This window comes from Apteryx mantelli, chromosome 15 (assembly GCF_036417845.1).
Source record: "Apteryx mantelli isolate bAptMan1 chromosome 15, bAptMan1.hap1, whole genome shotgun sequence".
Lineage (NCBI taxonomy): Eukaryota > Metazoa > Chordata > Aves > Apterygiformes > Apterygidae > Apteryx > Apteryx mantelli.
The window spans coordinates 16,710,001-16,732,376 of record NC_089992.1 but is presented as its reverse complement, the minus strand read 5'-3'; the positions used below and the strand labels follow the sequence as shown (position 1 = coordinate 16,732,376).

At 39.7% G+C, this 22,376-nt stretch overlaps 1 protein-coding gene across 7 annotated transcripts in view; it reads right to left on the bottom strand.

The window, feature by feature from the left end:
- Nucleotides 1–22,376, bottom strand: part of TCF12 (transcription factor 12) — a 184,538-nt gene that overhangs the window by 5,935 nt on the left and 156,227 nt on the right. For 4 of the 7 annotated variants that reach the window (XM_067305579.1, XM_067305580.1, XM_013957093.2 and 1 more), the window contains 7 exons: nt 18,004–18,082; nt 13,294–13,367; nt 12,292–12,363; nt 11,366–11,572; nt 4,006–4,120; nt 2,983–3,154; nt 1,397–1,629 (listed from right to left, as the gene is read on the bottom strand). In XM_067305579.1, coding sequence (XP_067161680.1) covers nt 1,397–1,629; nt 2,983–3,154; nt 4,006–4,120; nt 11,366–11,572; nt 12,292–12,363; nt 13,294–13,367; nt 18,004–18,082 — 952 coding nt within the window. The other 3 variants (XM_067305582.1, XM_067305583.1, XM_067305584.1) reach the window with 2 other exon arrangements.

Below are 22,376 nucleotides of genomic sequence, written 5' to 3'. Positions count from 1 at the left end.
AATGAGAGGATGCATTACCAGCAGAGAGAGGAAATTGCTTATGCCATTGTATAATGCGTTGGTGAAAACTAATCTGGAACAGCACAGAAAACTCTGGCCACTTTGTTTCAGAAAACTTAGGCGAGAGCAGAGCAGGTGCAAACAAAGACTGGTAGGATAAAGCGGGAAGGCAGAGCCTCCCTCACAAGAGGCAAGGCGTCTGCCTGCGACCGACTCCAAACACACCGAGAGTAGAAGCTGCGGTGTAAACAGGAGGAAGGGATAACTCTTGATTTAACCTGTCTGTAAAATAGGTCTAAATTAACTGCAAGTACATATAGAAGAAGCTTTCTAACAGAGACACAAGGTTCTGAAGCCACCTCTGACCAAGGCTAAAAACAATCTCCTTAATTTTAACATGCAGCTTTAGGTGGATTCTACACCCTGTGGGAGCAGGGATACGGACATGATGTTTTTAATCACTGAAAAATAAAAAGTCTGATTAATGTTCTTCTGATTTCTTCATAATATTCACCTGATCTTTAGAGTAATACAAGCATTTTCAGACCAAAAAAATTCCCAAGATCCAGGTCTCAGAGAGGCTAGAAGAGGGCTTTACCATGACATTAGCTGGTATCTCATCTGCAGAGTAACTACTGTTTCTCCACAACACCTTGAAAGAATTCAGACTGAGACAGTGAATTTCACTCCAGTAAAAGCCAGGTCAATAAAATATAAATTTAAAATGGAATTCAAGGTCAACAATAGCTTCACCAGCACACAAGGATGGAACAGTTAAAGAACTGTATTTTCAACATGATTTCTAGAAGAAGTATCTTTACTTAAGAGAAAATCACGCAAAAAATTCCTCTTCTGTAGCTATCAATAGAGCCTATGATTTCTTTTCTGGAAAATTTAAAGGATTCAGGAAATGAAAATACATGCAAACCACCCCCCCCATTCAATTTAAGTACCAGCAGGCTTCCTTCCTCCTCCCTAGCATATGTTTAATGCAAAAACTGAAGTAAACAGTTAAGTTTACTGCATTTTAATATTCAAATTATGTAGGGTTAATCTTAAATTAGATCTCTTCTTTTTGCTAAAGTTTCTGTACTACTAAATAAGCACTTCTTACAATTTAAAGCAAGATATGTCAAGGTTTTAATTAACCAATTTACTTTGAAAACACAGGCAAAGGTGGCTAACTGCATAGGAGGAAAAAAAGGATCATAGGAAGTATAAAGCTAACCCCACCCCCCTTTTTCGTAAAGTAATCCTCTGCTTTTCCTGAAGAACGTCAACATGTTGCAGAAATCAAATATTTTAGTAGCTATGAGGCACACTAAAAAAGAGGCTGAAACTGCTCCGTGAAGCAAGCCGCCCCGCAGCTGCCACAGCACAGCCACGGGCCCCTCACCTCTCACTTGTTGCTCTAGACTGAGGATGACTGCCACAGCCTGGTGAAGAATAAGCAGTTTTGTCTGTGGTTTTTCACTCTTCAAATGAAGTTGACACATACGACCAAGTTCTTTAAATGCCTCATTAATATCTCGTACGCGCAAACGTTCTCTAGCATTATTTGCCATTCTCCTCTCCTTTTCTCTTTCTATTTTCTGCTCTGGGTTTAAATCCTCATCTTCATTAGTACTGCTGCAAGAAAGTATAAATAAAAATACATTGAAATATCACTAGCATTCAAAACAAGTGTCCCTGTTGGATCAAAACTCTCATTTGATGAATTTAAGTTGCTTCCCATTTAATCTATTTCATATTAAAATATATTTACGTAACACAATCACATTTGGCTATATTCTCACCAAAAAAAAGTTAGGTATCTATTAATATTTAAGGACTCGAGATAATTCTTGCTATTCCTGGATTTTCCTGAAAATAAATATTCAATGGTTTCTTCCTGGAGAATATCCACAGAATATTGTCTACAGATGGTTCCTCAGGAACAACAGCGGGAATGCGCTGCCCCTTGCTGAAGCAAAAGAAGCTGTACTCAGACTACTGCTGCACTTGTTTACTGATGGCTGTTCCAGTAGTTACTCAGCCATCTTTTCAGGTGAGGAATAAATGCATTTTTAACTAACAGATATTGGAAACCAGCAAAAACTCATTTCATACAAAAAGACATTCGAATAATTTCCATTTAATACATTTACAAAAAAGTTTTAGTTTTACTGAAGATTTGCCTGGTCAGTTTTAGAAATATTTCGTTCTTTTAATACCCAACAAAGCTAACAGTTGCACTTAGAATTCTTGGATCACTTCACTTAAAATTATGATATTAATTTGGATAGTTTTTTTTTTTTTTTGACATAGGACTATAACTGTGCTAAAAAAGACTCTGTTCTAGTAAAATTAATACATGAAAATGCTGTTAGATACAAATGATAGTATAGGCTCTGTATTTTGTCTATGGTCACAAAATTCTGATTGTTCGTGGGTTATCATCATCTCAAATTTCAAAGCTTGTTTCAGGCATATCCAGAAGCATTTATTCAGTATTCTGTCCAGGTTATTTGTCTACAGTTTGGGAGAAGAAAAAATGTTTAAAACGACATTTACATATCATATTCATCCCAGTACCTGGGACATCAGGCTGCTGCTCTCCATCAGTAGTGGCTGCCCTTCCAGAAGTGCAGCCCTGGCACGGGTACCAGGGATTACAGACCTCTAACACTCACATCCTCTGCACGGGGCAGGACCCTCTGAATCTTTTACACTATTTATCTGAATGGGCAGGTATTAGGCATGGCACTAACATAAGTGCACGTACAATTTTCAGGCAATTTTACAGAAAAACCCTCAATCTTGTATTCAAATAGGTAGATATACTGTAGACTATTTATCTTCAAATTTCAGCTGCATATTAATATATGCACTAAGGTCACAAACAAGCTTTGAAATACATTTATCAAAGTTAAGGACAACAACATGCAACTTATACAGAACATTAACTAAGGACAAGTTCTCTGTCTCATGTTAGTACCACACCTTGTTCTGCCTCTAGATGAAACCTTGATATCCTTCTGGGAGGACTCATCATCTGATTTCATGTCATCCGATGAGGGGGGTTCATGTATATTTTCATCCTTCTCCTTGTGTTCAGACTTGATTTCTGTTGGACCTATCGCCACAGACTGGCTCTGCAAGCCACCTGACAAGGCTGCAAGGAAGCAGAGAGCTGTATGAGTATCATGGGAGCGATGCTTTACCCCGTACACATGTGAGAGAATCTCAAGCAAGGAATGTGTCAGCAAGAGGCCGGGGCAGCAGCCTGGGAAGCAAACACAAGGAGCTTTAGCAACAAAACAGAAGTTCTGACAAAACTGCTGTACTTGGACATATGCCATGGGGTTGTAAAGGGTTCATAATTCATAGAGCAGATTGGTCAGCAACTAACAGCTGAATTTGAAAAAGACACTGTAAAAGACAAAAATGTATTTAGCGAGGTAGGAAAATTTGCATCTCTTATCTGAGCTGCAAATCTAAGGGCACTATCTACACTAAGACAGAGGCCTGTGCCTCTGCCAAATTTGCAAAACACACATCCCTAAATGATGCAAGCATGCCAATGAATAACCTGGCTTCTCTTTTCTATAACTTGCTTTTTCAGGCTAAAAAAAGAGAGAATCATAAACTGGTGTGGAAAGGCCTCTTTTTATTGGTTAGACTGAGATCTGGGGTCAATCAACTCTGCAACCCTTCTGGCTACAGTATTGCAAGTGGCATTATGGCTACTCAAACTGGAAAAACATGGCTATAATGCAAAAACTTCTGCTGAAACTATATTGGCAGAAGTCTGAAAAAGGGATGCTCTCAGAATTCTTGCAGGAATCCCTAACAGTGGCAGTTTACAGGATTTAAAATTTAAAAAGTTAATTTTCATTTCTCAGCATTATACACATCACTATTCCCTGTCCATGTTGATCCAAGTTTATCAAGATCAACACCCTCAATGGCTACAGGTTATTACAGACCTTGTTTATTCAGCATTTAATATTGCAGGAAAGTTACCTCTGTAGCTTTCTTGTGTTTTATGATTTAGTTCTGTGCTCTGACCAGAAACTGTACTGGGAAGAACTGAATGGTTGCTGTTGAGGCTGACACTTTCTTCCCGATGAGTCCCGACCTGAAGCAAAATAAAGCAAACATTTCTACTAAATTTCTATTAAGAGATGTGATTCAAGGAAACCATCCAAAACCAGAAGTTTAAAAGACAAAGTATTTGCTGGATTAGAGACCTGAGTTAAACTCTAGCTCAGTAAAGGAAAGATGTAGCTGAAAGATACTGTTACGTTAAATCACTAGATTACACCATACTGGATTAAGTTGTGATTCAAGCAGTGACCAACACCTGTTTGTAATAATGTAGCTGCCTAGCAAATTTTTTCAATATTATACCATAGAATACTGCAGAATTTTCTTCTTGATTTATACCTGAGAAGCATGAGTTTTGATTAACCTCAGACAGCCTTAAGCTAGTATACCTATGAACTCTAGGACTCGCAACTTTTTGATCCTTAAAATAAAATCCTGAGGAATGATTTTCCTGCAAGAGATGTGTGTGTATGTGTGTCTATATATATACATATAGGGGTGTGTGTATATACACACACAGAGATATAAATATATATATATACACACACACACAAAACACACATATACATAGCATTTTCCTCTCACTTCTTGTTTGCTGAAACAGGATTAAGAGATCTATTTTCACAATATCATTTTTCTATTCATTTCAATAATTCTCTCTTCCTCCTCCTTTCTCAGCTAAATACATTTATATTAGTTCCATTACAGAATCTTATCATATGAAAATAATCCAGGCATTTAACTATTCTTACCATCCCCTCTGTATTTTCTAATCTGCTCTTTCATAATACAACATGACTAAGAAGCAAGCATTGAAATGAAGAGTCTTACAAAAAAATCTAATTTTGCATGAACTTGAATGAATGCTACTTATGTAAGAGTGATAAGTGCACACATATAGCTCGAAGAGACAAATTTGTTAAAGAACTGCTGCTCAATACAAAACACTTATCAATTCAAGCATCAAGTGAAAAAGAACATTCTTTTGTTTGAAAAGGGAAAAGGTAAAGACATTGCCCTGAGTTTAAATAATTGGAACGTCGCTCATTAATGCCTCTGATTCCTAAAGACACAAGTGTCCTTTAAATATTTATAATATAACATAATGCAATTAAACAGTTAAAAAAAGAACAAAGATTAAGGATTCTACTATTATTTGTATAGTTACAAAAATTGGCTACAGATGAAGCTTTTTATTGGAACAGTAGCAAACATGTCAACTAGAAGATTAAGCCTTTAATTAAATAGGTTTATTGCCTGGAGTTACACATGAGAACCACTGTTTTTCAATAAATCCTTCAATCCTAGTAAACTGCTGAGCTTTGAATCCCTCTTGAGTAATTAACGCAGCTTTTACCTTTCATGTCTTAGTATGGGTTTTACCCAGAGAGAGATAAATACCCTTATGCAAGTTTATCCTTTGTTTAATATACACTCGTTCCTGTAAGCTAAAGCACAGGAACAAGAAAGGAACGGGGAAAAAAACCCAAACCCATGAGTAATCCCCAGTCACTCTGGGCTGCTCTATTGTGCTGTAGAGAATCAACTCACATGTACTGCCTTGTATTGCTATTTAAAGTATATTTTATCTTCCTTTGTGGGCTTTGTTTCTGAGAAGCCCTGCTCGGGGTACGGCGACTCGGCTCCCGCGAGCGGCGGCGCGGGGCGCTCGGCCCGCCGGACGGGCGGTTCTTCCCCGCAGGTTGGGCGTTTTATGTCCCCCTTCTGCTCGTGCTTAGTCCTAACACATGAGGGGGCTTTCACACAAGCTACAAACTGTTCATCTCTTCAGGGGCAGGGTAGTTCCAAAATCTACATCTTAAAAAAGGCAAAAATTCCTTAAAGCAGTGTACAAACAAAACAGCTACCAGAATCCTGGCAAATACAGAATCTAGGGCTAACCCGAAAGTGACAGTACAAATCAATTCTGATAGGGGCAGAAAATAGATTAGAAAAAAAAATTGAATTCAAGTCCACATTCCAGTTCTTTGAAACAGGCTTACAAGTTCAAAGCACACAATTTAGTTTAACAACAGTCATAAAAAAAACTTAAGACCTAAAATGTTATGAAACTGACCACAACATGAATTTGGATTCATGATTTGACTCTTATCTATGAGATACATTAAAAAAAAAAAAAGAAAGAAAAAGAAGAAGAAAAAAAATCCAGCCAGCCAAGCAAAAGAACTCCAAACCAAAAGACTTGCTGCAAGTTAACGCAGCTCATGTGAAGGCCAAGAGCTTTACGTAGAAGCATACAAACACAACTTAGCAGCAACTGCTTAAAGGTACTGAACTACATGTTTGATATGTTAAACACCCATCAAGTCTAGAAAATTTAGTTTTTCTTTCCTTCTGTTCCCACTTGACGGAAAAGGAGACTCCAGACCTGCTTCACAGAGCACAGCCTTGCCTGCTCTAAGGGCTTCTGACGGCACGTCACACCACCGCCGCAGACACCACGTCTTTTATAAAGACGCGCACCCTTGGGAGAAGCAGGCTCGCGACACCTTTTATTACAGTTGCGTATAAGCAGTTCTTAATGGAACGGTTTCCTCCGAGGAGCCCTCGAAAGGCTTTCGGAAGGCAGGCCGCGGGGGGGGGGCGCCGCTGCCGCTGCCCCCTGTCTCTCCGCGTTTGCGTCAGTACGTTCTTTGCCGCATTGTTGCTATAAACATCCCCGTTATAAAGACACTTGTAAAAACCTGCATCGGGGCCCAGGAGCGCGCGGGCTCGCTTCAGCGCAGCGCTGCCTGCCCGCGGTCGGGCGCTTCCCAGCCCCCCGCGCTGCGCTGCACCGCACCGGGCGGGCGGCCGGCGCGTGCGATCTGCACTGTGCCAGCAGCGCTCGCTCCGCTCCGTAACCCGTTTCCCTGCGCTTCCCGGGGACGTGGCGGGCGCGTTAACCCTTGCGGGCGCAGGTGCCGCATTAGCACACGGCTGCCGGCCGGCCGGGGGCTCCCGCCGCCCCTCGCCGCCACAGGAACAGCCGCCCCTTGCGCGCGGCCTCGGGCGCCTCCGCGGGCCCCTGGCCGGCCCGGCCTCTCCCCGCTCGGAAACGGAGACGCCTCGTCGCTCGCTCCACTCGGGGACCGCGGAGCGCGGACCCTGTGCAGCTGCCTGCCGGCCCTGCCTGGACTCGCGCCTCCGCCGGGCGGCCTGCGCGGCCCCACGCTGTCCTCTCGACAGGGCTGAGGAAAGAACAGGCCCGCTACAATTTTAGTATGCCACTGCTACTGACTTGCAGGATTTAATCTTATAAGCAAACAAACTTCGAGTTAATTTATTCTTTCATGAGCCAATTTAGCCTCATTTACATGACTGCTTTTAGGTAAACCTCAAATACTCTTCGAGCACACAAAATGGAAGAAAAACTGAAAAGCTGGGTTCATATGACATAGAAGAAAAACCTAAAATTCCAGTTGCAAAACCAAAACACTTTAGAAAAATCTGAGAAGCAATCAGCACAGAAACTGCATTTGTTAAAACTGTATTTAAATCACTTCCGCATCGTTGTTGTGTGTGTGGAGGGGAGGTGGGGGTCCCCACACAAAGACAATCTAATACATATTTATGATTCACAGAGAACCAAAAAAGTTATATCTTAGTCAGTAAAATCATACAGGACTACTGTTTTTCTCAAACTATGCCAGACTACAGGTGGATGAAATTTACTGGGTGAGCTGTACTTGTTTTTATGCATTTCAGGAAAGACTTGCATAAGGGACACTCCCTTGCACACACAGGGACAAAGATTCGTGTAATCAAACTAAAAAAAAAGCACAAAGCTCATTTCAGCTGATTTAAGTGATAAGATTTGGTATCTGAAAGCAGAAACACAGCTAAGAGTATTGTGGGCAATTAAGTAAACTCTAGACAAAACACTGCAACTGCGGCTGCACCGCTGCGAGCGGGACCGCAAGCCTCCCCCCGCTTCGCCCACGCCGGGCGGCTTGCTGCGACCGAGCCCTTGGTTCACACTCGAGGCTGAGCACCAGGGAGAACTGCCTCTCTTCACACCGCCTCTAGGACTCAGCCGAGCGCATCCGAACGCGCGCACGCTTCGCAGGCCCTCTAGCTGGCCAGTCCGGCCACGGCCTGCTAATCAAGACCTAGCTAAGACAAGAGGCCAGGGCTTTCCAACGGGGAGCTCGCGCTCGAGGCAGCTGCTGACGTTGCTCGTGGGAGCGGGCGCCGCGCCGAGAAACGCCCCCCGGCGGGCTCCGCGCAGGGGCCGGGGCCGGAGCGCAAACCTTCCCGCCGGGACATCGCCCCGCAGCCGGCACGGGAGCACCGGGCAGCAGGGTACCAGCTCGCTTGGATTCCTCTTGTACCTGGAAAAAACCTGCAACCGGAGGATCGCGTTTCACCCTTAACTGAGTTTCCAGGCCTTTATTTATTTATTTATTTTTAATCAAGTCATGCTGTTCTTTTTCCGTTGCATTACAATGACAAATAAAAAGCAGCCTGAATAAGAACAAAAAGAGTATTACTTCTTAACTTTTCAATAATACGCAAAATAAAATAAGAATCAACTTCAAAGGCCACTTAGCAAATATTTGATGAGTTCGAGCGAGTCTAATGGAGAGCCTAGCTGAAAAGGAAGCAAGACCATTCAGAGCGAACAGGAAATGAAGTCAACTAGAGTTTTAAAATAAATCTGGCTCAAAAATTAAGCAAATGTTAAAATAAAACCATGTCTGGTTACACTAATTACATAAAAAGGAGTTAAATTACTCATTTCCTAGCTCCTTCTGCCAAGATCATCTTCTTCTAGGGAAATTTAATTTATTTTTTTTTTATTTTTGCTAAAGAACAAAAATGTCTTGTATAAAGATCCTTTACTCCCAGACAAGGAAGTTTCATTTATTGCTGAATCCCAACAAACATTTCTTGACCCCCAAGCTCCTACAACACCCCAAATAGAAGCTAATATAGGGAAACAGCCTTATCAATGCTGACTTTTCTCATCATGCTAGCCAATACCCATCACTTCCTTAGGGGAGGTCCTCTAAAACAAAGAGGTATTTAATTTCTGAACAAAGTGTAGCTCTTGCAAATTCAGGCTGTCTGTTGAATTCTCCGCCATTCTACATTTACAACTTCAAGAAAAGCAAATAGTAAAAGAAATGTTTCAAAGGAGCTGATAACTGAACGCTGCGTCCAAGCGCTACACCTCGGGCTGCCGGGGCCCTACGGAAACACCGTGGGCCCTCGGAGTGCGTGGCCCCCGAGCCCCGGTGCGCTGCCGCCTCCCTCCCAAGGCTTCCCAATGCTCCCATGCTCCCAACGCCACGCGACGCCACGGGGCTGCCGCCACAGCAGGGAGGGCCATGGCAGGACACCTGCTGTTGGAGCCAGTTCTTCCCATGTAACGAAATTAAGGTTAATCCAAGAAACTCTTTAGCTCACTCAATTTTCAAGCCAAAAGTGATCTGAAAGTTTGTTTCGTGCAGCCAGGATGAAATATAAAAGCAAATTTTTTTTTGTTTTCCTAATCTACGTTTATTCCTAAGAGATAGCAAGCATCCCTCAATTGGAACTGCAGATCCATCATTATATGATAAATCAAGTCTATATTACACTTAAATTACACAACTACATTAAACTACAGCAGACCTAGGAACCTTTTTTCATTTTGGAGTGCCATTTTCCACTCTCACCTATTTTAATCAAAACTGAGTTGATAAGACATTTATTGTAGTTTAGTCTAGAACAGAAACACAGAGCATTTACGTATATTTTTACATTATCTACATTTGACTGTATCTGACTTAGCAGCAATATCAGAAGGTTCCACAAGGCAGACAGAGAACAATTTTGACATTGCAATTTCAGTCACTCACTTCATCCTACATCCTTACGATCCAAAAAAAAAAAAAAAAGGAGTATTCTTTTGTAAGACTAAATTTCAGTCTACCTTGAAACACTGCAAAACCTTCCCCTTAACAGCATTCTTTAAATATTAAATAGGAAGCAGCATTAAAATAAATAAATAAATAAAATCTAATTTTAAGGTATTTATACATCACTTCCTTCATTACTAAAAGCCACTGTGAACTTATATAGAAGCCTAAAGCCGGATATGCCATTGGAAACTCCCCCCCTCCAAGCCCCCAAAACACACACACAGCTCTCAGAAACTCCCCGGTTCTTTTTGATGTTTACTACAGCGGTTCTGAAATTAATATAAAGGGATGTGTGACGTGAGAATGGGAGAGCCTGGAACTAATTCTGTTTTATAGAATACAAACCCTTCAGCAATTGGGGTACCTAATTATTTTGATGATAGGTGAAATTTTGCCTTGATCACACAGTACCCAGCTGTGAATCTGTTTTATAACAGAAAATTTCACAGCATGTAACTGGTCTTTAAAATGATGCTGTAAACATGCAAACACATGGCACCGCTAAAATGAGCATGTTTTAAAAAAGCTCTTTAAGCATTTTTGAGAAGGGAGGAATGAAAAGGGAGAATAAGGGAAGTGAGAAACACTACAAATAGAATTCATTTACTATATAATGCTTTTAACATATTCCTGGTCTATGAAGGGCTTAAATCCACTTTTTTCAGAACAGTTCACATTTTTAAAGAAACTAAGAGAGATGGATTGAATTATTTCACTCTTCTTGGGGATTAATGTAAAAGTTGTTTCCTCTTCATTGTTACTTACACTACAGCTGTGCTCAAACTCCTTTTCATTTGGAAAAAAAAAGTTTAAATTTTGAGCCTGCACACACTATGGTTCCACATTCCAACAGCTTCCTCCCAGTCCTCTGCCAGCATCTGCTATTGAAGCCTAGTTCCAATTTACAATAAACAGCTTTTCCAGACCAGAACACTTGAAATTCAGTCCTTCTTGACTGCTTTTCCCATTCAATCTCCCTATTCACCATTTCAAGGAGAAAACTGTTCTGCCAATTATTACACATCTGGAAAAAATGCATGTATAAGCTGAAATGCTCTCAGCACAAAGTTTCAGCTTTCTGCATATGGTCACAGCAGGATTTTATGGGCCACTGACCAGGCCAAAGTCTAAGTTTTCCCATCTTTCTCCTCCTCCTCGTTTCTGCCCACCCCCCTCCCCAGTCCCTCTAATTGGAAACCCATAGCAGGTGCAAGCTGTCTGCCATCTTCTCCTCCACAGCAATCTCTAGTAGTTTCACCTTAATAAATATTAATCGTACGGTCAGGTTTTAACTTACTAGGCTCTATTACGAGTTAAAGTTAGCAGCTGTAATTACTGCGCATGTATACGTTTAAGAATATCATTACCATTGACGCTTGTCTGTTGGTCGTTACAAGGCTAGACGCTCCATAATTTGAGTTCAGGCTGCCAATTGGCCCGTTATGGGATGGTCCCAATAAGCTATGTATGTCTCCATGGCCGCCCGATAGGCTCGTCGAAGGCCCCACAGCATGATTTCGTAGCACGTGAATGGCATCGTCCAGCCTGTCCAAGCGATCCTCCATTCGCGACTGCTGTTGGGATTTAAGAGGAACGCTAACAGTCATTACCGAATAAATCTGCAGACTCATTATACTGTAACAGTTTCTACTACCTCAGAGACATTAAAGGCAGAAGATGAAACGCAGTATCAAAAGACTTTGAAAGCACCTACCAGCACTACAAACAAACAGGAAAAAGAAAAGATATCTGGAGATTTTGCTCAAGATAGCACTCATTCCACAAATAGGTGGCAGCTTTTAAAGTGAAGCTTATTATAAGGTTAATGTTACTTAGCTTCTATTACATGGCATGAACAAGAAAAAAAGGAAGTACTACAAAAATAAACTATCTAATATAGGACGAGAAAGAACGATCATAAAATCAGCCTCACCACGTTGGTAACAATTAAGAGAGGCAGTGGCTTTTTGAGAACCTGTATTACAAAAAGACTGGACAAAACTTTAAGTTACCATTTTCTAAATATTGATCTATAAACAGATATTTCAGAAATAAAAAACAAGTTCTATATGTTAACATAAAATAAGTCTCTATGCCTTAGATTCATTTTTATTTAAAAAAGACCAAAAAGACCCAAAGCAAAACTGATTCTGACATCGCAGCTCTCTAGAAACTGAACTAGCAGAATGTTGGTCAAAAGATGGGTCATACGCTACGCTAAAGTTTTTAATGGGGAATCCAAAGGAAGCATTAATTGAAACACAAAAAGGCACCATCTAAAGAGAAATAGTACCTCACAGACATCCTTTAAGAAGGACATTGCATCTTGCAAATGCTCGTGAAGTTGCTGTTCAACTCGATTTTTCTGGCAAAGTCAAGACAGAACAGGAAGCAAAGCACAGGTTAAGATTAATCCAAAAAAGAGGTGAGGAAACAGCTGATGTGCATGTCAGCAATAAACTGTTAGTCAAGTTAATGCAACAGAGATCTGATTATATTAAGATAAGAAAAGGCTAATATTTAACACTGCAGTTATGTTAGAATCTTAAGATGTACATATCAACCATACTTAATTGCAAAAATTGTGAAGAAAAGAAAACTGATTTAGCTTAAACTTATTCCTGTTAGTCAGAAAAAAAAAGAAATTATGTGTGTGGAAACTAGAAATATTAACAGGTAATCACAACCTTTCTCAATGTTCCCTTAAAATTTTCCACCTTCCATCCTGATGCTGTACCAGAAATTTATGAAAGTAAGTAACTTAAACCCTCTGCAGAATCTTCAAATCCAGAAAACTTCCAATAATAGATTATTTCATGTGTATTTTTCTCTAAAACATTTTTTATTTATAAATGAATAACTCCCAATAATAAACATAATTACAAATAAAATATATTAATGCTTTAATGATAATGTAATGACAACAGGCCCAAGATATTACCATGTCAGGGAGAGAGGGGGAAGGACAAGTGAATGCAAAGGCATGAAGTCTTTATCTTTTCTCCAGACTGAACTTTAGATAAGAATTAGCTATGGATTTGTGAAAAGGTACCAAAATCTCATAACAGTGCTTTAGCACCAGCTGTCCTTAGCATAGAAGCCTGATGCCCAGGGAACAGATGGTGAAAGACACACCCTGCACGTCTTATATTGTTCAACTGAACAGGCCATTTGTTAGCAAAGAATTCATTTGTAATGCTATCCTACTGTTTCCTTTAATGATATGCAGGATTTATACAAAAACAAGCCTTCAACTCTTAAGTAAAAGTAGTATGTTGCTTTCAACATTTCTTACCAAGGAGTGTAGAGAGTTTTCATAGTTTGGAGATGAGGGGGCTTGTCCTCCACTCCGAGACCACTGACTGGCACCTGTCAAAATTGTCTAGGTTAACTCACAGATCTACGCAGCATAAGCGGGAAGCAGAGATGCGATTATTTTTTTTTAACATAATTAACACCAACATATTCTGCACAAAGGTAAGATAACATATGGGTTTGCAAAGAAGGACAAATTCCTTCATTCTGCCTTACTGAGGGACAAATTATCCTGGCATCTCTAGGTTAGACACATTATTATGACAAAGCGGTGACATCTTCAAACTACTTTAACATTAGAAAATAACAATAGACTAAACACACTGTATTTGAATTGCCTTTTGCAAGCGTCACCATAAAAACATTGATGAATCCTTTTTTCTTGATATTATATTCAGTATATGCAGGCATATCTTTAATAGCATGAAAATATAGAGCAAATTAAGAACTTTAAAAAAGAACATTAAGGATAATTGGAAAAACATTTTTATATGATACCTCTCTATTAAATAACAAAGCTTAAAACTAGATCTAAAAGCTTTCCTTATCTTGTCTAGCTTTACTCTGCATTTTTTTATTTATTTCAATTATAGAAAAAAAATTCTAGAGTATAATGCATGTGAAGTTTAGAAGAGTAAACATAAACTTTAAGTTATTTCCTTTTGTTATATCAGGTATACTGGTACAGATCTCATTTCAGCTAAAGAAACATTGACTATGCAACAAATCAGCAATTACATCCATATTACTTACAAACTGCAAATTCAAATATATAACCATTCTAATCTGACCCACCAAATATATCTAATTACCATGTAAAATTTAGAAATAATTAGATGTGAAATGCAGTAACTAATAAAGCAGTACTTTTTGCACAAAGCCTGAAGTAGTACAACATGTATTTTTCTCACCAACTAATAATGCATCTTTTATAAAGATACTACATGAAATTCTATGTCCATTAGAGACAGCTTCCTTTCAGCCATACAAATGTAATAATAAAGCAATTACATTAATAAATTATGGACATACAATCCAAAGCAGCTCATTAAAGGAAGAGCCTGTGGGCTTGTTCTTTCAATAACAGCCAGAGCTGTATGTCTGGAAAACTGGGAAAAGGTTTAATAACATTACAGTTCCTTTGTTCAGAGAGCTGAAAGTAGTTACCTTTTAAAGAAAGGGTTTTATTTAAGAAAAAGAGTGCAGCTTGCACAGCTATTAAAATACCCAAATATTTCCTTTCTAATTAAAAAAAAAAAAGAAAAAGAAAAAAGCCATCTCCAGTTTCATAAAAGCCCAGAGCTGCCATAACTGTGCTGGAATTCTCTTTTAAAAATATAATGGCATCAGTGAATAAGGTTATAATTACAAATTTTCACTTCACACAGATATTTTGGGTCTTGGATCTATAGTCTCCCTCTGCATTACTATCATTCCCTAACTTGGGAATAATGCTTAGAGTCCAACTTATTTTTGCAAAGCATTAATGAAACAACTTCAGACTATTTTGGCTCAGCTGAGCGTTCAAATTTTTATTTGGCCAAAACTCCACTTTTAGAGACAAGACCAAAGTTATGGTTTTAATGAGTGCTTACAACTGAGAGGACTGAGTATGCCACTTCCCACAGCACAGCATCAGCTGAATATTAAGCAGAAAGGCAAACTATTACGAAAAGAAAGCAATCTTTTATTTAGAAGTGACTTGAAGCCCATGCGCCTAGTTTCGATGACCTTTTTTAATGGAAAAAGTATTATTTCCTTAACGTAAGCCCAGGGCAAAACTATTTGAGTGGTATTTCTCACAAAGAGGGGGAAGACAAGAAATACTCATTCTCGTCTCCCTCAAACCACCCAGCTGCAACCTGCAGTTTGTAATCACACCTCTAGCAACGCTGGTGCTCTGCAGTAGGGCGGCGTATTGCGTTTCCATGCCTGCGCAGGTTGCCAGATGGCACCGATTTCCTGCCTTCCTCCTCCCGCTCCCCCTCCTGGAAGTTTGTGCACAAAATCCACCAATTACATTAAAAAGCATCCTGGCACCGCGAGCCCCACAATTAACAACTGCAGCTTTTAGTGCAGCACCAACAGAGCAGCACGAGCAAACAAATAAGCCAGGCAAGCGCGCGGATTTGCAGGGGGCATCGCCAGCGACAGCTGCAGCTCTGCGCGCCTGCCCAGCGCCCCCCAGCCCTCACCCCCTTGCTGCCCCGTCAGACGCGCGCTGGAGCCGGCCAAGGGATGTGCCTGCCTGGCGGCGCTCGCTGAACCCTTCTGAACGCCCCTCAGCCCGCGAGGACCACTCTGAAAATACCAAGGCTTCCACCACCCAAATCTGTATCTGAACTTCACATACAGATACGGAGTCATTAAAACTATGCAAGACCTTCAGCTTTGGATGTGTTTACATAAAATTAGAAATTAAATGACAGTAGGAAAGATGAGACACACACTACTGCCTCATGATACTTGGGGGGGGTTCATCCAGGCTTACATCACGTTGTTTGCAAAGTTTTTTGCTTAAAATCATAAAAATAATATTGCTAGTCCTTATGTACCCAGGAAACAGAAGGTCAAATATTCAAAAGTGAACTTCTATACTTAAATGTCTCATGAAGCTACAATCTCTCAATGCTTTAAATGGGAAACAGGGTGCTCAAACTCTAATTTACAATTAAAGGATAGGTAAATTAAAGACTTAGTCAAATCTAAAATAATAAGACTGATAAATAAACAAAGAGCTGATTACCATAGAGGACAATCAAAATGAAGGCTAAAATGCTCCAAAATATATTATTTTAGTATACATAAAACATTTGTTTTATCTGTAATAATTTTTTGGGGTCAGGACAAAAAATGGCTACCAGGAGTATAAATAGCAATAAATATAGTAGTAATTACTTTACATTGTGCTTCACTGTGTTCTTAGTGACTCATCTGGGAATAAAGATAAAAGTCCAGATTCATAAATGAAGGTAATTAACTACTGGAGCAATTTACCAAAGGCTTGATACAGTCTGTATCACTGGAATTAAAGGGGGGGGAGGCGGAGTATAATCATACAACAGATGCTAAATTTGTGCCTGAGCAGGATTTCAGTATTACTTGCTTGTATCTACTACTGTTTTACCCACTAGAATCCCAAATAAGGAATGCAAATCAAAGTGCAGATTGCGGAGAGTTTTACATCTGACAGAGGTTGCGACAGGCAGGCATGGGGAAACCACATATTCAGAGATCTCAAATTTGTATTCTAAAACCAGGAATTAGCTAGCTCTTTCACAGTTATAAAGTTAGGTGGGGCATCTAATCAGGGAGCCCCAATTAAAGTCACTTCTTTTCTCCACCCATAGAGCTCTTTTCAAAATTTGCCTTGATGTTAAAAAGAACAACAACTTTCTAGTCTGACCTGCCTTTTCAGCAGAACAAGGATACACAAGACATTTTTCATCAACTAATCACTAAATCAAAAAAAAAACCATTAATCCCCTCATTACTCAATTCAACATGGATTTTTCAGTTACAGAAAAAAATGCCCAAAGCAGCTGTTCAGGTATGCCACGTCAGATACTCATTAATCCATTAAAGTCCACAGAAAATCAGAACAGTCTCCATTAAACATGAGTGAAGTCTGAACAATGCAAGTTTTCTGAGTGACATTATATGCATACATATGCATATATACATGCATATGCATATGATGGTACTTTACATGCAATAACTTTATTAATTTATTCATCTGGATCACACAAACATTCTGCTAAGCTCACTCTCTGTGTCCTTCACTATGAGCTAATTTTATTCAAAAAAAAGCTCTTGCAAAAAAGTGACCAGCAGCCAGGAGTCTGCAGGGATATATCCAACAGTAAAGAATGGGAAAAGAGACTGTGGTATGAACTTTAAATAATTTAACAAATTGCACTATAGGAAAGAACAGGGTTAAAGTTACATCATCTTGCTTGTAATTCTAGTTCTTTGTTAAACAACAAATTTAAGTCAATGGAGCTTTCACAGTGCTCTCTATATGGAGAACAGCTGTTCAACTTTTACTAGACAGCTGAGGCCACGGTGTCTGTGAAAGCTGCCCTGGCGCTAGGAGCTGGAGGCAGCTGCCCCCGGTTCATCTCCACGCTGGAATGCTCCTGACCGCTCGTGCCGCCAGCGCACAAAGTGCAGGTGACAGAGGTGGCTGCAGCACGCGGCGTTTACTTTGAAAAATGCCAGAAATTCTTCCCCCATAGAATGAAAACATTCATGAAAGCTATGAATGAAAAGCTCTCCTGTTTTAAAATTGAAGGATCTCGCAGACTACTGTATTTTCATTAGAGGGCACACACATCTGCTGTGTTTGTCACTGAAAGCTGCTGCACAGTTTTTATGTACGCGTGTTGTTTTTCTCCGGTGCTACAGATCAGCACAGATATTTGTAAGAGCTGGGACAATGTAGGATGACTCAAGGCTTTCAAACATTATTTTAATAAGCTAATTTTCAGAGCCAGTTGCTAGAACTTAAATGAATGTTCATAACAAAATACTTAAGAATTTGGATAAGTTTGGATTTAGTACAACAGAAAAATAAACAAAATATATAAGAAAATATGCAAGCAAGGATGCTACTACTGATTTCATTGTCATTGCAAAGAGGATGTTTTCAAAACAGCAAGCAAGTTATTCACAAATAGCTAGTCTCTACCTGTAAGAGGTGATGGTGATCCAACTGGTGTCGATGGATTTGATGGAAAACTACTGCTGGTATGATCAGGAGAATAAATCTAATAACAGAAAAAGAAGTTTGTATATCAATACCTGTCACAATACCAGTAAAAAAAATATTGCTATCTGGATTCCTTTTCATGCTTGATACCGGACTGATAAAAACAATTTGGCCCATCAATCACAGTCCTACTTTATTACATGCAAGGTTCTAAAAATGTCCAGAGAACTTACATTTTCAAATAGTTGTCAAAACAAGCATAGTGACACAAATATAACTGATCTTACTTGTACTTTAACAACAGCAGAAATTACAGCCTTTTTTTGTCATTCAAGGGGAACTGTACATGTTAAGAGTTAATAGTACACAGATAATTATAACAAACAAACCATCAGGAAAACGTGGAGAAATAATGACTTCCCAATCTTCAGAGAGGTAAAAGATTTTATCAAAGTAAACACATGTTGGTTACCTTTTAAAAATTAATCTTTCACAAAGGAAAATATGGAGAAAACATTCAGCTCTAGTTGGTTTGTACCTAGCAAACTAAAACCATCTGAAATTTTGTTGCTCTTACTACATATTATGGCAAATACAAATTTTTCTCTTTTTTTATACATATATGTGTCTGTGTGTTTGTGTGTATGTATAGATATATATCTATCTCAATTGCTCCCATAAGATACTAGTCTATTCTTTAAATCACCACTTGCAGTAAGTTATCCCTTGATATTCTTTAATATAATAGAGAAGTTGAGATAAAATTAGAAGCCATAATGCTTAAAATTGTAAATGAAACTTAGAATTCCAAGATTCTTTGAAAATTCATTTTGAAAAGGGAATTAGGTTTAGCAGCTGACTGTGAATTTAGAACATATTTTTATAGGTCATCAGTTCAAACCTGTTTTACTTGAGCACAGACCAGGATTTGTTAGTCATCAGATGGCAGTTTAAAAAAAATCCTCACTGGCAGTGTGGTTGATGTCTCTTCACACAGACAAATCTGACATTTCAACGTTTAGCTGACGATAAACTGGAACTTGGTTAAGTTGCATATTGTATTTTTTGAACTGACAAAAACAGGATCTGGTAGAGCACATGCTCCTTCCTGGCCTAACATACTTCTACATTAGAAAACACCATCACCTCCCTCATGAAAACATCGCATTCTTTTCATACATGCTAGAAAGAAAATATAAAGAACAAAGGACTTGCAGGACATTGCAGGAATTAGCGCACTGCACATCAGTACAAACATGACTGTGAAGGCCTGGTTAGGCCCCTCTGAACGTCACCGTACAAATTGTCAACAACTCCAAAGACGGCTACGATACTAAAAAATGAAACCAGGTCAGAATAAGCCACCTCAAGTTTTCTTTGAAACCGTTTTCCATCGCTCTACTTGCCAATTTTATTTTACTACGCTTCATAAGCAAAAAACCTACATGAGAAGAAAGCCACGAATAAAATACGATGTCAGACTTCATTCCGCATGCAGTGCCCGGCTGCTGCGCTGTTAAATGACCAATGATGAACAACCCTGACACCTTCTGCCAGGCTTAAACGGTGACATGACTCATTTTCCTGCAACAAATGCGCCGCCTCCTCCCCTCGGTCCCGGGCCAGGCCAGGCAGCGGGGTGCCAATATGCCAGCGCCTAATGAAAAGGCTCCGAGACAAAGGCTGCACAATTGAGAGCCCACAGAGCCAAACCTCGGAGCTGTTAGTCCAATTTTTTAAACACTACAGTGTACATTTCAGTTAGCCTTTGTTATGTTAATGTTATTGAGTCTAAAGCAACAAAGAAACTTAATTCATGAATTACTTTTAGAAGTCAACTTCCCTACATTTTCTTTTCTTTTGTTAGGGACCAGTGGCTATTTAACCACCGAGAGCACACAAAGGCCTTTCCCCCAGCGCGGAGGTAGGAATCAAAACATAAGTTATCACAAAGAGGGCTGATATAATCAACAAAGTTAAACAGTCCTCCTGTTTGATCTCCTCTAAATTAAAGACCAAGTGTTTTGATTTGGCATTAGGCAATGAAATAAACCAGATGTTTCTGCTGCCGTAGAACCCTCCATGGGCACAATCTTAAAGGGTTATTGTTTGGCAAATGTTCAGGGAAACACATTAGAAATGGCACGAATACCCAGATTTTCTTTTCTTTCTGTCTATACTAGTTCATTATCCAAACTAATGCATAATCCACAGGGCTTTGGGAACTTTGTGTAAATACTTTCATGTACAATTCTCTTTCTTGCCTACCCTGAGATTAAGACCACAATTATTCAGGCTTAAACCTAAAATAAAAGAACCTTTGCAAATGTATTATCTGGCCTTACATGTTTAATCACATACTATTCTGTATGGTCTTTAATACCTAAACTGAAGAACAAATGTCGTATCCTCTGATGTTTCACACATGAAAGGCCTATTGTAAGATGTGCATCAACATTATTTTAGAACTAGAAATTGCTCTTAGCAGTAGTACTGTCTAAAACACTAACAAAAAGGCACTTTTTTTTTAAAGGAGCATTTAACTAAGTTTTTGTTCAGACAGAAAAATATTCCTAGCTTATTAGCAATCGAAATTCATATGCACTACCTTCACTTGCAAGACAGAGCACCTCCCTTCTCTCTACGGTAGAGAGCTGGACTACCTAGGGAGCAGCTGAGAGAAGGGTGCTCTGTCTGTCCGTCCGTCCACGGGTCGGTGGGCGGGGGCATGCGGGCGTTGCGGGGCGGGGGCGCAGACGGACGCCGGAGGGAGGGGAAGCGCGCACCCCTGGCACGCACCGCTCGAGCAGATGGAAAGCATCACCCCCGGCTCCGACAGCAGTGATTTATGGACTGACCTGCCTGCTCCTGCCAAGCAGCAACAGCGGATGACACAACCGCGTTGCCATGACGACCAAAGCCCACCCACCAGTTACATTAAACATTTCTGCCCTGACTTCCACTCGCAATATATTTAGAGTTTTTCCTCAAAACATCAGCCTGGTTTTCTCAGCACAGGCATAAATACCTGAGGATCTTGCAAATAGAGAAAGGACAACAGAATAATTAAGAAAAGGAAAGTAATGGAAAACCTCCAATTCGCACAGGTCTAACTAGCCAACATGTCAAACAGCAAGTCTGGTCAGGCTGCAGAACAACGCGCAGCCCACAACACTCGTAGAGTAATGAACAGCCTGAAGTATGGAAGTATGGCTATTTCTAAGAGTCAAAACGAACCCACTTCTTTTCTGACAGGTCTTAAACAGAAAAAAGAGCATTAACTGCCCTCTGTACTCTTCAGTTGTTATCTACTTGCTGGATCCCCAAAAGCAACAGGGACAACATTCTCCTCCTCAGAGCCCCTAGGTCAAAGTTCTCCTGCCCAATACGGACATTACAGGAGTCCCCCGACATTATCAGCCCTGGTAATCTTTTAACATTCGACCCTTTGAGGGAAGCAGGAGTAACAGGAGCTGCAGGAAAAGGCACTTTTGCATGCGCTGGCATGAGGGCAGGGAAGCAGAATGCAACCGGGGTGCTCTCCTGGGGCTGCAAGAACCCGCTCCTATCTTTCCATCGGAATTAGCCTCCCTATTTGCTAAGCACAGGAAATCTGAAGTGCTTCGCCAGCCACCACCCATAACTCTGCAATTTCTACTATAATGAGAATTAAGCCAGATAGGGAATATAAGAACTGTTTTCAAAATAATCTGTATTAATCAGCTTTTTATAAAAAGCTCTTCTTCATTTGATTGTATTAATGCAAACATAATTGTTGCATCAGTGCAGTATGTAAACAGAGCTTTAAGTAATTTTAACAGAATGAAAATACTTGCAATGTTTCGCATTACCTGCATTATTCCAAGAAGAGTTAAGGTTTAAACTTTATGCATATACAGCCTTTTAAAACCTGTTCCATAAATTACAGCTGTACAACACGGCATTCAAAATTTCTCAGTTTTACAAGGCCACTGAGAAAATATTTTAAACCTTGAGGCAGGATCTGCTCTGAGAGTAATGTTAAAAATATTTGACTTTAACTAGAACAGCATAGGAAAAAAACCTGAAAGATTTGTTTTATGATTAGACCAAACACAGAGGTTTTTGTGAATTTTACTTTGTATATGCAACTTTCTAAATTATATTCATCCTGAATTTTCTGATCATCCGAAAAAAAAGGTCTGAACAAATCTACAAATAAAAGCATTGTATCTCACTTGCCTGCTTATGAACATTTGTCTATCATATGACATTGTATCATAGTTCATTATCTTATCTTCACACCTAAAACTACTGATTTGATACTAGAAAATGAATGAAAACATAAATAATGGAAGCAAAGATCAGTATGT